Source organism: Drosophila montana, unplaced genomic scaffold (assembly GCF_035044405.1).
Source record: "Drosophila montana isolate Dmon_TW-CO22-7 unplaced genomic scaffold, ASM3504440v1 contig_402_1, whole genome shotgun sequence".
Classification (NCBI taxonomy): Eukaryota; Metazoa; Arthropoda; class Insecta; order Diptera; family Drosophilidae; genus Drosophila; species Drosophila montana.
Window position 1 is genome coordinate 2,307,818 of NW_026998739.1, and position 20,809 is coordinate 2,328,626.

Sequence of the window (20,809 nt, forward strand, 5' to 3'; positions counted from 1 at the left end):
CAGGCGGCGAAACGCGTTCGAGTTAATGTAAAGACCATCTCTAAATACCAGGCGCACATAGGCGACGGCTGTTGATTGCTTTGATCTGCAACTCTTTACTTTGACTAAGAATGCGTGTGCACACGCAGAGCGTGAACCTGAGAGAGCTGTTTGCTTTGCCGCTCTGAGCACATGTGGTTGCACACGTGCACAGAGCAGCATTAAATGTCGTTGAGTCGAAGACAACGGCTTAATACATACATACTACATGCTGAAGAACTGTAATTACACCCTGCACACACTCAAAATGAGTAAGACAGGGTATGATGGTTTTGAGAACATTTACGAAACTGTTAAAATTCGCGAACGCATAAAAGTTTACATATTCTAGGTGTTTACAATGCAATGTGTTACTGATAAAAATATTTAGTCAAATACGAATTTTGTATTGAACCGATAAACCTCATAGACGTGCAAGTGGTAATGGGTATCCTATATAGACTTTGGCATGTTTGAATGCCTGTCCCATTGTTACTTTGGTTGACCTGAAGCACTCTGTGTTTTTATTTTTTCAGAGCTGTAGGGAGAGCAGGAAAGTTGCAGAGACTTTTTAAATACCTGTGCTGCCCATTTGATACTTTTGCTTAGCTCAACTACTCTACTATTTTCCTGCAGACTTGAAGGGAGAGCGAGGGGGGGGGGGTTGCCAGCTGTGGTCCGGGCCAAAAGCAAAGCTGATTTCTTCGTGGACAACATATCAATTGCGTGTTGTTCTGCGAATGAGGTCGTCGGTTTTGGACATGGCCAGCAGATGTTGTTTGCCTGGCTGCACAGACGTAGGTGAGCTGGCAGCGTATGATGAAGGATTAAAATCAGGCAGCACCCAGTGCTGCCCAAACTGTAATCTGCGATACGTGCCCAAGACGTTGGCTCATTTATTTAATATGCTCAAGTGCCCGCGCCCAAAGGCACGACGCGCTCAGCGAACGAGGCTCATGCAAGTTTTATTAAATCAATCAGTGGGCAAACGCGTCTAACGGCAACTGACAACTGGACGCGCGGACAGCTGGATAGCCGGACAGTTGGACAGGTGAAAAAGTGGACGTTGGCCACTCGCATAGCTTCGCCTTATGCGCCGGCTTGCATTTGTAATGCCAAAGCCGGATGGGGTATGCCGCCTGCTGCAAGACAAGAGACAAGGAACAAGGAACATGCCACTTGGCATAACTGTTGGCCAAATGCTGCTGCATTTCTCTTGCTGCATCCAAGCTTGGCCCGGCAGCTGCAGTATCGATAGTCAGCACATAGCTGACATTGTTTCCATTGAAGTTGGAGACAACAATGCCATTTTTATACATATACATATATTATAATCTATAATTATAGACTATCAACGGTTTTCCTTCAAAGTCATGCGAGTATAATCTAACGATTTAATCGCTATTTAGAAACTGATCGATATTTATCGATGTGTTTCACATACAGCAATAGTAAACGAAGTTATGTGGCGTGAAGAAAATAATTCGCTCTGGTTCGTTTGATGAAATAGTTGTATACATATTTATGAAAAAAATGTTTATCGATAAATTTGATCGATATTTGTAGTTATAAATTGTTAAGACCTAAGTATATATATTTTCTGAATTAATAGTCTTGTTTTAGTTAAAATATATATATAGTCGCCTGTTTGCTGAATGAATAGTCCAGCCCTAGCTTCAATTTTATGTGTTATCGATAACTGTCTATACAAAGCTATAGGTTATCGATATCCGTCAATGTAACTTATAATCTGGCATATACTATGTTTCTAAAAAACTAGACTTGGTTTCGCTTCGATAATTGTTGTTATCGATAACTTTATGCAATCGCTAGTTGGTTTATTCACCTGCTCATTTAACTGGGGCGAAGTGGGCAACGTCAGTGCAGCTCCTGCCACGCCTCCGCTAATGGGCGGACACGACTGTCGCTTGAAGTCGCGTCGTATGGCCAGCTCGTACCAGGGAATCAGCGGCTTGCTCCGCAGCGTTGTCTGGCAGCCGATCTTGAAGTCCAGGGGATCCATATACTCCGGCGCCATGCGATTCAAGTCGCTGACTGCCGCCTCCGCGGTGGCATATATGTTGCCAGCCGACTTGTGGTTGCCCTGTGGATGCCGCCAAGGGCCGTTCATGTCCAGCATGGAGCCACACGGCGGCACGTCCAGACTGCGATGCAGGCCAGCGCCCATGCTCTTGACCCGCATGTGGCCCAGCGTGTGGTAGCGCCGATCCACGGCGCTGGGCAGCATGGGCATGGCACTGGGCACAACCAGCAGCTCGTCCTGGTCGATGGTGGCCAGGCTCTGGCTGGTGTAGGAGCGCTCCAGCAGCTCGGTGCTGTTGCTGCGCTGCGTCACGATGGGCAGCTCGTACAGGTTCAGCCGCCTGGTGGTCGGCGGCCGCGTGGGCGTCGCATAGATCTTTGGCTTGGCATAGAGACTCTCGCGGCGCACGGGCGCCGGCGGCGGCAGACCCGTGGGCGAACGTGGTGGCGCCTCGGTCAGCGACAGGGACAGCGTCATGGGTCGCCGGCTGCCCGTCGAGCTGACGGAATTGTGGCGCAGCGTGGCGCGCCGGCTGTCGCGTTCCTGCATATCGAAGCTCAGCTTGGGCAGCGGCGAGTAGCAGACGCGCTCGGAGCTGTCGTAGGAGCTGCGCAGGCCGCTGTCCAGCCGCCGCTTGGGACTCGCCGGCGCGGTGTACAGAAATATGTGCTCCTCCTCGCCGGCGGTATTGTAGTCTGGCGTCTTGGGCGTGGCACTGCTCTGCAGCGAGTCCAGCGAGAAGCGCGAGTTCTTCTTCACGCTCTGGTAGTCGCAGGGCATGGAGCCGCCGCCCGAGGAGCTGGATGCATCCGACAGGGGCCGAAAGCCCACAACCGACCCGGACGCCGACGCGGACGCAGACGTCGCAAGTGCCGCGGTTGCACTCGCATAGATCGGCTCCAGATCACTGATGGTGGGCGTGCGCACGGGCTTGGCTCTCGCGTAGATCTCCTCGCCGTGCCCCGATGAGCTCTGGCTATAGTTGCTTCTCAGCGAGACGGTGCGCTTGCGCTGGCTGGCCAGACGCAGCCCTGCCGCCGTCGCTGCTGCCGCCTGCTGCAACTCGTGCGGCTGGGCGGCAGCTGCTGCCTCGGTGGCCTCTGCGGCCCGTATGGAGCGGGAGCGGGTCAGGCCGCGGGCGCGTATCGTGGCGTAGCCATCGTAGAGCGGGGCTGCGAGCGGTGACGTCGGCGTCCGATTGCTGGCGCTGGCAGCGGACATCGTGTGGCAGATGCCTCTGCGCGGGGCTCACTTTGGGTTTCGATTGTTAGCTCTGGTTTTTCATTGGATTTTCATGTTTGTGTCTTTCACTTTGCACTTTGATTAATCGCTGCGGCATTCGAATTGAGGTTTATTTCATTTATAATCAACGCTGGGGGTCTCATTGCTGGTGGTTGATTCTAAAGTGGAAACTGAAGCTGCATCAATCATGCTTGATTGTGGCACTCTGATGCACAAATTGAAGCTGCCACATGTGCCACGCCTAGTTAATAGGTTACCCCCAGCTTAGCTGGCTCAAAGCTAAACTAAAAACGTATTATTCTTTTTTCAATATTACAGCTTGAACGTTCCATTAACGCCCAATTAGCATCCATTTCACGTGACCGGCATGTCTAAAGTTTTTGATTGACGGCCACCCAAAAAAAAAACAAAAAAAAACTCGACAATGGAGCGTATCTAATGGATTCGACGACTTGTCAGATTTTGAATGCCATGCTGAAAGCATTTAAGCCAACGCACAAAAGGGCTAAGAGTTTCTCAAGGTTGTGAAAGCGAGTGCCAATTGTTTGAAGCGGAAACAAGTCAAGTCGACGAACTATTGCGCAAAATTTGGGGACTATTGTGAACTTTGATGTTAAGGCCTGGTAATGCCACATGTTGGATTACCTATTTTTGAATAATAAATATCTATTTGTAGTCTGAATGATACGAAATTATTCAATAAATGGACTGCAATTAATGCGAGCTCAATTTTGAATAAGAACTATCATAATTAGTTGGAATTTCCCATAAATTCAAATTTTCAAAAATGAACCGATTAACATTTTTAAACAAAATGAAAATTTGAGAATTAAAATATCTTCGAAAGAAGTTGTGAATATTCGTGAACTACAATCCATAAAATGAACTACTTATAAATAAACAACAATTCAACAGTTAATAATTACTCATATAATAAGTTCCCCTATAGTCAGTTCAATAAATGTGCTGCAGAACAGGAAATGAACCAATAAAAGAACTATAATTCAAAAAGTTTCTCTCATACTCTCTTTCCCTTCAGTTATTAATCTTTAGTAAAATAAAGTTCGTTTATTGTATTGGAATTGTTCAAAAGTTCTTAAAATATATGTTGCGGGTAATTTCTGACTGCAAAAGTCTTTTAAGCACAATAACTGGCATTAATTTACGAACCACTGCAGTTGACGTTCCCAGAGCAGAAGTTCTTTAATAACTCCATCAATGCGGAGCAATTTGAGCATTGGCAAAGTTGAAATAATTTACAGCAGCAACAATTAAAATTGCTGTTTATTGGAACTCAAACAGTGTAACTGTTGCTGAGAGAGAGGAGCAGGAGTGAGAAGGAGAGGGAGAGAGAAGAGAGAGAGCATGCCATGAACTGCAATCAAAACAATTACAGCCAATTCACGCAGCGCTATAAAACAACAACAGTAACAAGAGCTGAGAGCTTGACGAGTTAAGGGAGCGAACGTAAGTGAGCAGCGGGGGAGGGGTGAGGGGTGCATTGCAAATGCCAGCTAAAATGTCTCGACACAACGAAAAACAAACGACAGAGAGAGTGAGCGAGAGAGAGCGAGCAAAAGGCTTGAGCGTGTGTTGATGACATTAGAAGATTGTTATTTATTGCAATTGCTGTTGTTGTTGCTGTTGTTGCTGTTGTATTGCACAACAGCAACAACAAAAGCATGAGTCAAGCCGTCAGTCAGCAAAGTCCGCAAGTTTCGACATGTTTCAGCGCAAGAACAAGAACCAGAACAAGAACTAGAAACTGAACTGAACTGAAGCTCCCTTTCAAGTGTCAACGACTGCAGTCAAACTAACAAACCAATTGACAGCAGCATGACCAGCAACAACAACTGCAACAACAAGTGCCTGGCATGTGGCATGAAACTGCTGCAGTCGCAGCAAACAGCCGCCAGCCAACACATGGCATCAACACAGCACAGCACAGCGCAGTCGTACTTATAGATATGTATGTTTTAAGTGCTCGTTCTGCCAGTCCAAGTGTCAAACAGTTGATAAAAAACTAAAACTCATAAAGTTGGCAGCGTAGGGGAAACGATATGCTGCGGGTCTACGAGTCGCAGAACCAGGAAACGATTAAACTTGGAACTAGGCTCAAGGCAGAGAAAGTTGCCTGGTTTATAGAGCGCGGCCTTAACGAGGGATTCAGTTAAACTACAACTGTTAACTGTTGGAGAAATTCAATGGAAATTGTTTGAGAAATTTTATGAAAAGGTCAGTTTTATAGTTCACCAAAATTTATATGTATCTGGTAAATTAAATTGAAATTCATTAATTATTAATTAAGTAAATAAATTGTATAATTAATGCATTTAGATAAGACTGGGATTCGAAATCGGGACTGGTTTTAAGGTAAGGAAATTGATCAAATATTTTCTGTATATACATATGTAGCTCGCAGATAACATATGGATATTTGATAAAAAGTTGAGATACTGATCAGTTTATCCCAAAACTACTATTTCCAATATATAAAGACCTTTATGCCTTTTTCCCGCATGGCCAGCTATTTACTCAAAAAGCATTCAATCAACATGTCGTTCGGAAACCCTCGTGCGGATTATCAGATGTGACTCACAGTAGCAGTTGCAGTTTGACACGCACTGTGCCGCATTATGTGGCAGCTGCGATACAAAAGTTTGAGCTATGGCTATGCAGCAGCTGCCTAAATTTATGACAAAGATTATACACACAAAAAAAAGACAAACTATACAAATTTCTTGTCGCAGTGTATGAGTCACATAGAAGCTGAAACTGCTGCGACACAGTTTGAGCTGCGCTGCTTGTCAAAATGTAGATTGCTTAAAGTCGCTTATAAATCAAATTAATTCTGGGCTGCAACGCCAACCTGTCAATAATGCAACAGCCACAAATCAACTCAAGGTGCCCGCCAAATTAAAATGCGAATTTGACATTTCAAAGTGAAGTTTTTTTTCTGCTTTTTTTTTTGGCTGTGAAGTCACGTAGGCGTCTAATTGTTTTGCATTTTGAATTTGGGCCCAATGCTTAAAGCTTATTGTTTGTGTAATATGCAATGGCATTTGATAGCTGCTGCACTGGAATTTCATCTATTGTCTATTGTGTGGCAAATGTCAAGCAAGTTGCCAGCATGAAGTAAAAAAAAAAGCGAAAAAAATTGCCCTCAATGCAATTTCCTGTGCCAGCTTCCAGCGGCCAACTTTCGCTAACAAGTCACAGTTTGACAGTCACTGGGGGCCTTTGGGGCACACGGGGCAAGCTTATCGCGGACGTCTGTCTAGGTTTTGCGTGCCTTTTCCTGTGGGCTGCCGCTGCAGAGAGCCTCAAGTCTAGACGACGTGGCAGCTTATCAGCCGCGCCAAATCTCACTAGGAAATTGCCATAATATTCAGCGAGAAATAGAAAAAAAATTGAGAAAATAAAAAGAGAATCAGCCAACGCACAAAACGACAAAGACGACGCTCATTTGAGAAATGTTTTCAGGAAATAAAACGAATTATGAGTTTAGACAAAATGCTGACAATTTAAGACCCAAAACCAAAGACAACATGTGTTCTGACTTAAGCTGAGAAACTATAGATAAATATATGCATATATATTCGGCTATATCTCGCATTTGCTTTGGCTCTTAAGCCCAGCCTGTCAAACTGTTGACAAACAACGAAAACAAATTTATGGCCAGCAACTGTGTCAGCGCAGCAAAACAAAAATGATATAAAACCGAAAATGAAATTCTAAATATTCAATGTCAAAACTGGTTGAGAATTAAAGCACAAAAATACGCAAAAAGTAATCAAACTGAGGCTGTCAACTGCATTGCTAAGTAGCTTTCTGCTGTGGCAAGTGCGGGGGCAACTGGGAGGGGCAGCTGTGACAGCTCCCCCCAAGGTTGACTCAAGTGTGCTTTAAGCAGAGCCAAGTACAGAGTTTCTGTTTATGGAATATGCAACAGGAACATGAGAATTACATTTAATTGTTATGTTTCTTAATCGTTTACTTTGAAATGCTTCAGAAATGGTTCTTCAAGTGAGTTATTATGATTTTAACTGCAGCTCCACACTCGTTCGTTGAGTTGGACTTGTCTAACGAGTACTTTTGCTTATAGTTAAATATTTATTTAAATTTCAGTTATTATTTAAATTATTATTTAATATATGTGCGTTAAAGAAACAGCTAAAACTGCACGCGAAATGCCTGCAAAACTTATCTTTGTAGTTTGTCAAATTTAAGATTTGTTATGGATATCTTTAAGTGCGTATCTTAGGCTTAAGTGTGGATCTGGTCAGTCTGTTGGGTTTATTACTATATCTGACACTAATAATTGGAATAATAGCTCTGTTCTTTTCTATGTCAGACAAGCTGTGTTTCGTTTAATTGGATTTTGTTCGTCGTCTAAATATAATCATACTTAGCTCTTATGAAGTCATTGCTACCAAAAATAAATTGTACCCAGAACAAAAAAAAAACACTTGTAAACGCCACAACAACTCGTGTGTGTGTGTGTGTGTGTGTGTGTGGGTATCTGGCTTTTAGTCATTGGAGGCATCGCTCTTGTGGACAATATAATTGGGTCGAGTTGTTATTTCAATTTGAATGCGAATCAGTTTTTAGCTACCGAAGAAGTGTCACGGCAGACGCAGCCAAAGCTAATGTGAATATAATTATTTGCGAGGTGTGCCAAGATCTTGAAAGTCCGAAATCTGCATATTTATAAAATATATTTCCATAGGAAATACAAAGGCTGACATCACACTGTGCACGTCATAAAAAGCATTTTTATTGTTTATTTATATCGATGAAATTCTGGTTTTAAAGAAAACGAAACCTTCGGCACTTTGCGAGCATATCAGCGAGCGTTTATCGGCGCAGAATTCATAAATGAATGCATTAAAATATATGTATTTATGTATTTATGCAAAAAATGTGAGCCTGAAAGGGCGCGACAACGACCCAAAAAAATACAACTCTATATATACAAAAATAAAGAAATATATTCAGTTTTTATTGAACTGCATTAATTAGACGCGAAACCTGCTGTGAGGAGCCGCTCTCAACTCGCGCATTTCTGTGAATTTAGCGGGTGGATGTGAATTCGGCGTAGACCCAACCAGTTTCTCAATAAACCTCAAATGCAGCCGTCGAGCTCAAGCCAAAGATTGAGATCGAGATCGTGAACGAGAACGAGATCGCGAGCTGAAGGCTGGGCACTTCCTCGAGTGGCCCGACAACTGGAAGCACTTGACGACGTCTTGAAAAACTCTTGACAGTCGCGACCATACTGAGAATTATAAACAATTGAGTCTAATTTAAGTTTTAGAGCTTTCTGTAACAACATTAGCCCATGTAACTTGAGCAGCCTGCCAAGTGAATGCATCTATTTTTATATTTCCCCAGTGCGTCAGATGCGAACGTATATGGTCTATAAACTGTACACTGTATACTCTATATTGTCTGGTAGCTTTAATGCATTTAATTAAAGGCCGGCCCCTTGAGGCAGTTGCAATTGAATTGCGCTGTAAATGTATCTCAAAGATTGCAGGCGGGGGAGTGAGCATTAAAAAAAAAAACTTAACTGAAATATTAGCTGCTTTTGCTGAAAAGCGAGCGCATATAGAAAAAAAATATTTATATATTGCACAACAAATTCCGTAAGATCTTTGAAGCATATATAAGGGTTTTCGTCATTTACATTTTTTTAAATTACTTTTCAATATATTACGACAGTAAAAAATAAGTTGATATGAGCGCATTCCACCAATTTTTCACCATCACATGTGAAAATGTTAAAAATTCCTTATTTGACTTCACGAAACTACTGTGAGAAGTTTTTTTTAGCTGCTTTTGCAAGCGCATAAGCATATGTAATAATTACAAAAACATATGTGTATATATATTGCACAACAAATTTCGTAAGATCTTTCAGGCATACATATATTGGGTTTTTTATTTAAATCAATTACTTTCCAAGCATTTCCCAACGTATGACGACATAGATCTTTAAAATAATTTAAAGACGGACGGAGTGAGAAGCAGAAAAAGGCTTATACAAACGTATTCCACCAATTTCCCACTCTCACGCGTGAAATTTGCTCATAAGTACTCAAGTAACTACTGTGAGCAGTATTTTTTGAGATTTAAATTAGTTTTCAAGCTTTTCCCAATACAATACGACATAGATTTCTTGACAAGACGGACTGCAATCCAAAAAACAAGCATTTCCACCCATTTTCCACTCCTACTTGTGAAATTTCTAAATACTCACGTTACCACTGTGTAGTTCAGCTACCTAGTTTAGGGCTTGGAGTTGCTCATCAATCAACTAATCGGTCGGTCAATCAGTCATTTAGGACAAAAAGTTGCGAATACATACAGATTGCCAAGCAAGTCTTATAAGCAAATGTAAGGCAAACCCACACTTCCTTTGCTATCAAACGACTTTCAGGATCAACTACTTAGCTTGACGTCAAGAAATTTTGATTTACTGCTGCGGAGCAGCTGCCGCGAAACGCAGTGGAAATCGCACAAGATATCGAGATATCAGCACATACATCAATCTGTCGGACAGTGTTAATCGTGTAGAAAGCATCTGTCGGGTGCCAAATAAACATGTGAAAAGCGAACAACTTTGCTTTCATTTGCGTCAAACATAAATTAGCATAAGCAGCGAAATACCCTCGACGAGCATTAAACTAAAACAAAAGTCTAGAAATTTAATCAAAACGAGCGCCAAATCGAAACGTAACGAATCGCATCGCCAGGGTCTGTACACAAATCACGTCAACAAATAATTTATCAAGCTCTCTCTCTCGGGGCAGCTGACAACGGCGAAGGGGAAGCTCGATGGCGTATGTGGAATGCTTAAGATAATGAATGCAGTTGGAAATTGATGGATCTGCATGCTGATAAGCTGCCCATGCCCTGCCCAGTTGGTCACATGTGAGCTATATCAAGCGAGGCAGCCCAAATAGAAGAGGAGAGGTATCCATCCACATGGAGCAGGATGCACACTCGACTTTGCACTAATTACAACTGCCGACATCACCCCGCACCCTGCACCCTGAATACCCTACAGCCATTTGGGCTCATCAGAGTCCACTTGACGGACAACAACAACAACAATTATTATTACTTGTATTATTATTGTCTTGTGCATATTCTATACAGCTGCATTTGTTGCCTCAGCCCGTTGCTGCCGCTGCCACACAACTCTCAACTCTCAACGTGCTGTCGGGCAACAATCACTCGAATCTTGTGCTTGTGCTTGTGCATGTTGCATGCAACATTGCCTCAATGCCTGCGACTCCCCCACAGCCTTTCACCTCTCTCTCTCTATTTCGCTCTGCGACGCTTCACTCTTTTGTTGATTATGCTGATGAGTTTTTTGGGTCGTCTCTGTCGCTGGGGCGCTCCGTCATATCGGCGGGCCCATCTTGCAACGTGGGCAATAATAATAATGAAAAAGTTTTGCCCCTCTCTCCTTTTGTTTTTTTAGTATTTCTGTTTTCGGCTATGCATTTCGGGTAAGTGCTTAAGCCCGGCATCGGGTTAGGGGGTCGCACTCTGTTTATGCTTCTTTAACATGCGCTTTGCATTGGACACTGGGCTCTAATGGCACACAATAACAGAAACAGCAACAATTACTCGGAGCAAAACAACAGCTGGTGTTGGCATTAAGGTGCCTGAATGGGTTTTGCACTTGGCTGTTAACCAACACTGGCATAGTTAAGAGTTGAAAGCGTTTACGAGCAGCGACGGGATTTGAGGAACATGAAAAACTTACAAGCGAAGCAGAAAAGCCTTCACAGAAGAAGAAAAAACGATAAGGATTCTCATATAAAAGTTTTCCTGTTAATATTTACACAAGGTCTCTGCTCGGGCGATAACTGTAAGGAATTCCAGGTATTCTTTTCAATAAAACAAATAGAAACAGTTAAACTTTTCTAGTCTAGAGAAAGTTCGCCTTTTATTAAAACCTGACCTATAACAGACCGTCCTGCTGAAACACCAAATGCGAGAAATTCCTGAAATTCTTTTCAATAGGATAAAAAAGTAGCTTTTAGTCTAATATGTTTGCTGGGAATTTCTATGTAAATATCTCTGCTCGGGCGCCTTATCTGCCTTGCAGTTGATTCTAGATACAAATTCCAAAATCAACCCAACAAAATAAACCAAATCTGCAGAGCATCTTTCAACTCTTTAAGCACACGCCCATTGCCCAGGCACATATATATATATAGAAATATGTATGAAATGTCGTAAATTAATCAATGCCAAGAGGCTGAAGTAGTCGAGCCCCGAGCAGATAATGTGGCATAATTAAATTTTCGAGGCGGAACCAAAAGTATGAACGTTGCCCGGCGTTGTCTTCCACTGAAACTGCGACACTTAATGGAAGACACGTAGATAAGAGCAAGGCAAAGGCCTGTCTTCTGTTTGTCTTCGGACGTTTCCCAGAACTGGCGGGCTTCATGAAAATGGAGCACATTAGAAGACGATGCTCTCGCATGGTTTGTAGGCACAAGAATAGCAATTAGAATGAGGGGACAGCTGGCAGAGGGAGCCGGAGCTGAAGAGGTGGCAGCTGCGCTTTCAAGTGCAACCAGTCACAATATTAGTTGCAGCTGATTAATGATATGTGGCAGCCAACGTTGAGGCGCGTCTGTAATCGGCTGCGTCATTTTTTCTCTCTCTCTTAAACGTCGAGCCTGGCCCTTTTTAAAGGTGCGACAACGTTCATTCCATATAAAGTAGACCGAGTTGCAGATAATGGCTGCTTATTGAGTGCCAACGTGCTGCACAGGTAGACGCAGTGGCAGCTGCAGCGGCAACATGTTGCCAGCTGAAGAGCAGCTAAAGAGGCGGCCAATTAGTCAACCTCACAAGCTGCAACACGCAGCCAAAATGTCAACCTTGAGCTGTTTGTCTCTGGGTAATTAGTGTAATGCAACAGCAAGGGGCAAGCTCGAGCGGGTTGCAACATTAATGTAATTATGATATCTGTCGTGTTCAGCTCTCAAGTGCATGCCGCCGCTCGGGGATTATGCACATTGTCATATTGCTAAAGGACCTGCTCTGCTCTGACAGCTGTTGCTTCCCAATTTAACCTTTATGTGAGCATTCCGGAAAGGGTTCGCCACGATTTATGTATATTTATATATATTTGTTTTGTCTATGCAATTGGATATATTATCGCATGGAATTAGTGCTAAGGAGGACTACACAAAACTTAAGCCATCCAATTTTATTCTTCTTGAAAGCACTTCCTCTATACTTATTTGAATATATATATTGAACTTATCTTTTGCTTTCAAAGAGGTTTGATACTTGTCTGGGACTGCTCTATATATATTTTAATAGGATTATAAAATATCTCTTATTTTTCATTCTTTATAAATATATATATCTACATATATATACATAGTTTTTGTTTCTGTTTTTTCTTCCTCCTTAACGCTGAAGAAGCTATTCCATTATATGAGTCCTGTTCTCTATATATTTCTTAAGACATTCTTGTTTTTCTTTATCTTTCACAGCTTCACAATCTATTGACAATCTATTCCTATTCATGAGTACTGCATTTTTAAATAATTTGTAATAATTATATTATATCTCTTGGTTTTCTTCTTAACGAATTTAAGCCATTTTCTTGAGCGTCATTTTCCCACATCAATAGCTCGGCAATTATATTTTCTTCTCCTTTGCTAAGCATTTTCCCTTGTTAATTAACATTTCATTTCCTTTAAGCAGACCGAAAAGAATATTGAAATATTTGTTGGCCCTGCTGTCGCCGCTTTTCCGTCAATTAAACACGACTCCAGACGCTGCCGCTCAATTTTCCCAGCTTCGACCCTTTGCCCTTTGCCCAGGTAGAACCTAATCTATGAGACCCAAAAGTAGAGCCCATGCGCCAGCCATGCGCTTTGGATTTGTCGCTGGTTACGGGTCATTAGCCTCCCCGCGTCGCACAGTAGCCGCAGCCTGCAAAACTCGGGGCGGGGCTTTGAACCGAGTTCGGGCTCGGGTTCGATTTTGGAACCGACAGAAACAATTGAGACTCACAGTTAATTTTTACCTATTAATTAATGCCGCCGCTCAAGCATTTGGCTTCCTGGTATTCTCAAAGTGCGAATGTAGGGTATTTGGTGTTGGGTCTGGCCAAATATTTACACAGCATTTACATGGCACACACACACATATGCATGCAAACACATGCACAGAAATGCAAAATACACTTCACACAGCTACCAAGGCAGACAGTTTGGCTCCACCTTAAAAGGTAGCAAGAGAGGGGGGGGGGGGGCAGTAGCGGAAGGAAGGGGGTCTGCTAGCAGTTGACATGCATTTTAGTTGTTGTCATTTCTCTCTCCTCTCTCTCCCCTCAGCTCTTCAGCTCCTAACCCAGCAAACAAAATGCTGATAGAGCCAAGAGTCGAGCGAAGTCAATCAATGGAAATTATTTTGTTCAAGAAAAACCAAATGTATTTTGTTACCGAAGACGAAATACCCTTGCATATATATTGAGATCTTTAAATGCACATATTTGTATAAATTTTCTATAAGAACTAGTTTATATAGTTGTTCGTTGTTAATAAGATTTTGTTTGCTAATGCTATTTGGTTTAGTTAAGATATTTATGGAAACAAGAAAGTTTTTCATGCAAAAACTCAATTTTCTATAGCTTGTTCATATTGGTGCTATGTGATATATAATCAAATTTCATCAAAAGTACCATAAAAATAAAATAAAAACTTGCCTTTTCAGTCTTAACAGTCTTAACCTCCCATACGTTACACAAATTTCAACAAAATTGGAATACCCTCGGCAAGGGTATAAGGTGCCGACACTTACAGCTCAATTGATTTAAATGTCTGTATTTTGGGCTATAAGGAAGTTGGCTCTGTAATCTGCGGGCCTCATAGACGGCCTTTTGTCCGTGGTGCATTTGAGGAAATTGCCCGTCAAATCTTTTGGACAGCCAGTTCAAAGTAAAATCTTTGAAAATTGGCAACTTCAAAGTCAGAAAGGCCCAAGCAAAGCCAATTTTCTCTCACTCGCTGGCAACGACAATTTCGATTAGCTGCGCTTGCAAATTTCCATGCGGCAAGTGAAAAGCCGCCGCGAAAATCAATCTTCATCAAGGCGCAACGCCGCACAAATTGCAAAATGAGTGGAAAGAAATTAATTGCAATATTTTTTCAATTAAAATACTCGAGCTAACGCCTTACCGCGCCCCGCCCCCCGCAAGCCACTCAAGTATCTCAGTTCAAATATTATTTATAATCCACAAAAAAAAGGCAACAAAAGCAGGGGAAAAAACAGTTTGGAGGCTCATAAATCTTACGTCCTCCCTCCCGTCGCCGACGCAGCAGCATTCCTGGCAGGCGCTGAGGCGCCAAACTCTAATAAGAATTTATTACAAAAGTATTTTCGAGGCACAGGATGTGAGGGGACGTGCCAGGGGTTGTGCGAGGGGTAGCGCGGAGTAGCGCACAAAATTGACACTGAGAACTTTCAATTTTTACTTAATTGATCTTGCACAGCGAGAGTGAGGTTGAGGGCGAGGGTGAGCGGTAGCCGAGATGAAAGCAAGCAGTTCCGGGGAGGGTGACCGTTAGAGTTTGAGCACCTCCGTTAGGCACAGGAACTGTCTCTCTGTCTCTCTCACACGCATACACACACACAGCTGTCTGTCTGCGCACACATGTGCGGTGGCTGCGAGGGTGCCGGATATATGTATATGTATATATAGAAGTATACATTTATATATACATGTGTGTGTGAGTTTTTTTCAGCCGCTTTGAATTGATTGTGTTCCCATCGTGCGTACAGTCAGACCTAATTTGATTATTTCCTTTTATTTCCTTCTGCTCGCTGTGATACATTGGCCTGTCACAGACTTTGAGTTGCCATTAGCGAAAAAAAAATAAATGCCAAGCCAAAAATGCAGCTAAACGACGTTGAAGAGCGGGGAACGCAGCGAGATCTGTCAGTAGAGCAGGTAGCATCCAAAAAAAAAAAAGCAAACAAAACTGTCAATGGGCATAGAAACAACTTTCCGTAGAGCACATAAAACTTTACAATATGGAACACAATGGCACAGAGCAGACGATTTGCTTGTCGGGTTTGCAATTGTTGTGCAGAGAAGTCAAAACTCTACAATAAAGAGTGGGCGCTCCCGAGCAGGGACTTTTTTGTTGCCATTAAGTGGATTGATATGATCACAAAGATACAACATTGTAGGGTTGTCAGATGGAGAGATATAATGGCACATAAAACAGTAGGTAGACTCAAAATAAAATAAAAAGGTTTCAAGATACGATCTTAACTACTTGAGAGTATAAAATGTAGGGATTCAGAGAATTGCATTATGGTTTATTTAATTTCTTAGGTATATTTTGGTCTGTTCTAAACAACATCAAGCAATTGTGTTGCCCCTGTTGGAAACTACGCCTCTGTCTCTCGGTCTCGCTCAATTTTTGATGCACCCTTTTTGGCTACATGTGAACAATTTGCCCGGCTCATTTCGACATGCTCCATTAAACAATTTGCCATTGTTGCACTTTTTTTTTTGTTTTTCCGCAATGTTGTTGTATTCTGTCGCTGTCCCCTCTTCCACTCCCCCTCTCTGGGCAACTCTGTCTCTTTAATTTGTTGCCATTTGATGGAAAACAATAACTGCGTTTCATTATGACAGCCGCAGGCGCAACGTCACACCCCTCTCCGCTCAGTCTCGGTTTTCCCTTTGGCATTGTCTGAGCTGATGTTGCAGATTTTTCCCGCACCCGCGCGTACCCCTGCTCTGAATACTATACTATATTGTACTACTGCTGATTGTGCAACATTCGAGTCGACTTGTCTGTAACTTTAGTCGAGTCACTCCCGATATTACTGCTGCCCTATACGGGGGATATTGAATACCTCCAGCAATGAGTACGCGTTGCTTTAACGTTGTCAAACATTGTCAACATTGAAGCCTTTTATTGGTTTACGCGTTGCACTACACTCATTTGATGGCACACTTTAATTTTCTTCTTTTTTTTTATTCCACGCAGCTTCCGCATCGCAAATGTTGCGGCAACATGTTTGTTTATTTGCTTTTGATTTTATCTCTTGTTTTTTTTTTCTTTGTTAATTTAAACAGTGGTTGGCAACTTTGTTGTTATCTTTTTGTGTCACATACGAGACAGATAATTTGTATTTTTTGGGGCGGCTTTTGGCTGCCTTAATTTTGTTTTGTTAACTGACCAGCTGAACTTTACACTGTGTGGCGAGAGCCGAAAGAACGCTCAGCGACCGGTTTGGCATTAAATATTTATTTTTGCTTAAACATAAAACACGTTTGAGGGCCAGAGCTTTGATTTATTTATAGATTTAAGCGTTGAAAAAAATAAATAATAAAAATATGCTCAATGAACCTTTTCTTCAAATCACAATCAACGCAACACTTGGCCACGCACTTCAGTAATCAGTTAGGTAAATAAACAGCAAACATGATCACGTAGTCGTTTATATTCTCACGTTTAACGAAACGACAAAGTATACTCAGCGCAGATACGAAAATCTAAAATTTATACGAACACGAATACAAAGCGACGCGCGCGTCCACTCCGCTGAGCAGTTCACTCAGTACTAACAACATGTTGAGCAAGATCAGTTGAGAGCGCCAACCGGTAAAGATGAGAGCGTGACAACTTATACGAAACGGTTAAGCAGTCTGAGAGAGAGTGCGCGTTAAGGTTGCTATCGATCAGCAACATTTTAAGTGCGTTGGCAACATGTTGCAAGGCTCTATTGCTGCCGTAGTGCGTGCGTACCGACGTCTGCCGCATCAAATGCGGAACTGAATATGACACACTCGAATCGAAATCCTTTGGCAGCCAAACAGCAGCGGCCGCAGCAGGCGGCCTGCTGCGACGTCAGCGTCAGCGTCAACGTCGGCGACAGCAACGGCGACGGCTGGCTTGACGGCGGCGGCGACAAAACAAATAACAGCATCAAAACGGTACAAACAGCAGCAGAGGGTAGACGGGAAATTGAGACAAAGTGTGCGGGGTCATATGGCAGCAAGGATGCGCTATATATTCGAACGGGCCGTGGGGCATTTGTAGAGAGATAAGGGATTTATCAGAGCAGAGTGTGAATAAGAGTTTTAATGGGTACGCATGTCGGTTGGCTATATACTCTGTAATTCTGTCTATATATTTTTGTTGATACAAAAACCTGACGTATATTTTCCTTAACTTTAAATATTCCTATAGTTCTTGAGATACATTTTTAATCGCAATTTTATTTGATAAGGTTCGATTTGGAAATCTTCTCATTTTATTTGAGTTGTAAAGGACTTAAGATAGATTATTGATACTGTAAGTTACAGTTAAAGATTGGATTTGGAGAAAAACAAAAATTGTATTGGTTTGTGCTGTATGGAATTCTTGCATATATTTTCCATATTTAGATGTACTTCAGTTTCTCGAAACTTAACATTGAATGTATCCTCAAGTTTCACTATTGAAATTTCCGCTTAATTTGTTACAATTTAAAATGTACCCATTTTTTGAGCAAAGAAATCTTTTTTCTTTTTTATTAAAGAATAAGTTTGGATTTCCCTGCTCTGTATACTCTGTATAGATGCCAATTATAGGAGAAGCCTTGACTCAGCTTTAGCAAAGTCTCAAATCTGATTTACTTGTTTATCTACTGCCACAGTTTCGATCTCTCAAATTTCACAATAAAACGTCCGAACATAACCCAATGGCCTACAGGGCATCGCAAAGGATACATAGCCGGCAGAACGGGTCGTGGTTGCCACAGGAGCTGAGGAGCTGTGCCGCAGACTGGCGCCAAAGCGGCGTCGCCGTCGTCTGCCCCAGCGACGCGTTTTTATTTAGACGTTGGCAAAACTGTGCAACAGCGAGGAAAAAAAAATAGAAGAAGCAGAGAATTACAGACGCAGCTTCCTGTGTGAAAAGGACGAAACAGGACGGCGGCAATGAAGTTGCGCGGCAAAGTAACAAAAAATTGCAAATTTCTGTTTTGTAGTTAGTCGAGTGGCTAGTCAGAGCGAAGGAGGAGAGCAGGGAGCAGGGACCAGTGGGCGGAGCGAGGGGGGAGGGGAGGGGCACTGCAGCATGGCTGTCGCTTTATGTCCTGGCGTCATTTATTTTTAGCGCGAGACGCTGCGGCGCCAAAGCCAGCGACAATGGCCCCAGACCCGAAATTCGCAATGAAGCCAGAGCAGAGCGAGGGGGGGGGAGCAGTGTGTGAAAGAGGGGGGGGGGGGGTGAACGATTGTGGCAGGGGCAACAGAAGGTTGCGAACATCAACATAATAAAGATGTAAAAACTTTTGGGGGTTTGTTTAGCGAGTCAGCAGAGGCAGAGTTGTGTAGTTGTGTTGGGCAGAGGGGAGAGAAGGGGGGCTGCAACTAAAAAATGATTGATTATCCCAAATTGAGACGCAGTTGGCCAATGGCCTGAACGCGGGGGCAGGGGCATGGGCAGGGGGTCGGCGGCTAACCAACTTGGCCTCGACATTTGCCAAGGCAACCAAAATAAAATTTTTATTTTTCTTGCTTTTATTTTATTTTTTTTCTTTTATTGAGCGAACGATTTGCTTTGACTTATGGAACTGTTTTTGCCGAGTCATGCGAAAAGCGTAGTTTGAGAATGGGAGGAGGGGAGGGGGGTGGTGGAGCTGGGAGCCAAAAGTTGGGGAGCAAAGCCATCGACTGGCATAAGTTGAGTGCTTCAGTCAGACTTATTGGCATATAAACGATATGGGTTATTAGCAACTGGCAGCATATCAATTGATTCTCTGATGCGGCAAAGCTTTCGGGGATTAGGGCTTGAGCAGGATCCAGAGCCCTGACTATGTGCATGTGCATATAAGTATTTACTTATAAAACAATAATGCCAAGTTGCTTCTTTAAAGTAAGTCAAGAATTCAGACTGGGGAATAAGAACTCCCAAGATAGTAGTATTTTACATTTAAATTAAACAAGAGCTCTGACTATGTATTTATCTATAAGACTATAATCCCAACTTTTCTTTTAAGTGAGAATAAGTCAAGTCTAGAATTCAGATTGGGAATAAGAACTCCCAAGATAGTATTTTATATATAAATCAATCAGGAGACCAGACTATCTATTTATCTATAAAACAATAATCCCAACTTTTCTCCTAAGTGAGGCTAAGTCAAGATTGTAGCGAGAATAAGAAATCCCAAGCTGATAGGTTATACTTAATCATTTTCTAGACAACTCTTAAAAACTTTTCGAGAAAAGGGGTAATATTTCAGTAGCTCTCAAAATAAGAACAGCCACGATAATAAGTATTAAATAAAGACACATTATAGATAGTTATTTTACTAGTTTGGGATATAGTTATAAACTATTGACCTAACTTCTTACGGAGTGCGCGTATGCCTATATGATATATAGACTATCAGCTTATTTCGGTATTAAATTCTAATCAAATAGTTTAAAAAAAGTATTAAATACATATTAAAATACTACTAAAATTCCTACTGTTCTTATAATTGAAATATAGTTCACACAATTAGACATGCTCTATTATGTAAATAAATAATGAAATTATTTAAATGCACTCCACCCATGTTTCCAATTCACGCGAATAGGTGAAAAGGGGCAGAGTGAACTTGAATAGTTTCAAATTTAAATCTTTAGTACATACCAGTTCTCAACTTAATTCAAGAGTCATCGTAAAAATACTTACCTAAAAAGAGAAAAAGAGCAACGAAATTGTTTTCATTAGTAAGACAATAGACAATAGTTAAACTAATTTATGATTTATGGTTCACAATTCCACACACATAATCCCTAAAGACAGCAGCCACCGTAGGAGCCTACGCAATTTACAGCAGCTGTCGATTTAAAACCCATTATGCTATTATTATTATTTATATAGTTGAGCTGGAAATTTGCCTCAAACAAACAGAATGTGGCACATGCCTCATGCCTCAGCCTCAGCCTCAGCCCTAGCCCAGAGCTCGAGTTCTTTAAGTTCTTCCATGGAAGAACGTTTTGTTTATATGAACTGCTTTTATCGCTCTTTTCTTTAAGTGCCAGCAAATATTGACAAGCGAATTGTCTTTAATCCCAAATCAATTAAAATCAACTACCATAACGCTCGACACCCTCCCCACGCTCACAGACCCCTCTCTCTCTCTATCTGCTGTTTGCAAAACATTTGCGTGGTTCGAACTTTCGCGTGGTTCGACAGCGACCGTCCCATAGCTATGATTCTTTGTCTTATCGCTAGGCGTGTTGTTGTTGTTGGTTTTTTCGAGTGTGTGAAGGGGGTACGGGGGGGGGGGGGGAGGAGCGGGGTCTTCTATCACGTCTCTCACATTGCCCGCGTTTGTTTGTGGCCATCGGTCACTTGGGTCAATTTGGAGTGCGTGATAAATGGGCGCGTTGCGTGGCTCGAGACACGATTCGTTGGATTTAGTGAAGTGCCTTGGCTTGTGGTTGTGCTTATAGTGTGT

General features: G+C 42.3%; 1 protein-coding gene across 8 annotated transcripts in view; it reads right to left on the bottom strand.

The window, feature by feature from the left end:
* sick (sickie) overlaps nucleotides 1–20,809 on the bottom strand; it is a 217,878-nt gene that overhangs the window by 18,385 nt on the left and 178,684 nt on the right. The window contains exons 1-2 of one of the 8 annotated variants that reach the window (XM_064697645.1): nucleotides 16,720–16,915; nucleotides 1,865–3,462 (exon numbers count right to left, since the gene is read on the bottom strand). The exons of 5 other annotated variants lie outside the window; for them this stretch is intronic. In XM_064697645.1, the coding sequence (XP_064553715.1) occupies nucleotides 1,865–3,283 (1,419 nt within the window). In that variant the 5' untranslated portion in view covers nucleotides 3,284–3,462; nucleotides 16,720–16,915. Of the gene's footprint in view, nucleotides 1–1,864; nucleotides 3,475–16,549; nucleotides 16,700–16,719; nucleotides 16,916–20,809 lie in introns of those variants that run through there. 2 more of the 8 variants (XM_064697646.1, XM_064697647.1) reach the window with 2 other exon arrangements.